Raw genomic sequence first — 1,256 nt, 5'->3', positions numbered from 1 at the left:
TCTGACTTCTACACCTTTCCCTCTTTTGAGAGTTATTTATAAAAATGTTACTAAAATTTTAATCACTACCTCAGGTTCTTCTTATGTGGAATCTGAGTAAAGAGATTGAGTTACGAATTGATGTCATTTGTCAAACAACATGGAGCTACAGAAAATAAAAGTCATGTTTCAACACCAAGTTAAAATGTATTTGGTCATTATATTATCTAGTCATTTTAGAAAAAATTGATGACAGAAGAATCAGGCATTCTGGACCTCCTACAATTTCTAACACTTTTATTTATTCTAAAAACCCAAGCTCAAAGTAGATAACACAATCACAGAAAAGGAGGTATTCTGCCAATAAGATTCCTCAAGGCTCCCTTCATGTCCTTGTTCCTCAGGCTGTAGATAAAAGGGTTTATCATTTGAGGAATCACAGTGTACATCAACGAAGCCACTGAAGTCAGTCTAGAAGAGTCAGTAACTTCAGAACTAATATACACTCCAATAGCTGTCCCATAGAACAAGAAAACAACTGAGAGATGAGACCCACAGGTGGAAAAAGCTTTATACTTTCCACCAGCTGATGACATTCTCAAAACAGAAGAGACAATTTGAGTATAAGAGAAAATAATTCCGGAGAGAGGAATACCAGCAAACAAGCTAGCCGTAAAATATGCCAAGATGTTATTGATGAGAGTATCAGAACAGGCCAGCTTGATGACCTGAGAAAATTCACAGAAGAAGTTGGGGATTTTCACATCCTTGCACAAGGACAGCCGAAACACCATCAGGCTATGGAGCAGGGCATTCCCAATGCTAGTGAACAGTGAGACTCCAATCAGCAGGCCGCAGAGTCGGGGGTTCATAATAACCGTATACCTCAGGGGATGACAAATGGCCACATAGCGGTCATAGGCCATGGCTGCAAGGAGAAAATTTTCCAAACCAACAAACACCAGGACAAAGCAGATCTGGGTGAGGCAACCTATATAACTGATGCGCTGATTCTGTGCTTGGATATTCACCAACATCTTTGGGATTGTGGTTGTGCTTAAAAAGATATCAGTAAAGGACAGATTGGAGAGAAAGAAGTACATGGGCATGTGAAGGTGGGAGTCAGAGATGACAGCCAGGATGATGAGCAGGTTTCCAAAAATGGTGACAAAGTAAATGGAGAGGAACAAGCAGAAGAGGAGGGACTGCTGTTCTGAATTATTGGTCAATCCCAAGAGAAAGAATTCTGAAACATCTGTTTTGTTTCTGGGTTCCAT

The 1,256-nt window shown here is 40.1% G+C and overlaps 1 protein-coding gene across 1 annotated transcript; it reads right to left on the bottom strand.

Annotated features, from left to right (window-relative positions):
• Nucleotides 1-317: 317 nt before the first annotated feature.
• Nucleotides 318-1,256, bottom strand: LOC120584380 (olfactory receptor 7G2-like). The gene has a single exon (XM_039840050.1). The coding sequence runs from the start codon at nucleotides 1,254-1,256 to the stop codon at nucleotides 318-320; it is 939 nt and encodes a 312-aa protein (XP_039695984.1).

Source organism: Pteropus medius, unplaced genomic scaffold (assembly GCF_902729225.1).
Source record: "Pteropus medius unplaced genomic scaffold, Ma_sr-lr_union100, whole genome shotgun sequence".
Taxonomy (NCBI): domain Eukaryota; kingdom Metazoa; phylum Chordata; class Mammalia; order Chiroptera; family Pteropodidae; genus Pteropus; species Pteropus medius.
This window is presented reverse-complemented; position numbering and strand designations above follow the sequence as displayed.

What these genes read in the sequence shown, in the direction of transcription:
- LOC120584380 (XM_039840050.1), bottom strand. Translation starts at nt 1,256, where the DNA reads ATGGAACCCAGAAACAAAACAGATGTTTCAGAATTCTTTCTCTTGGGA.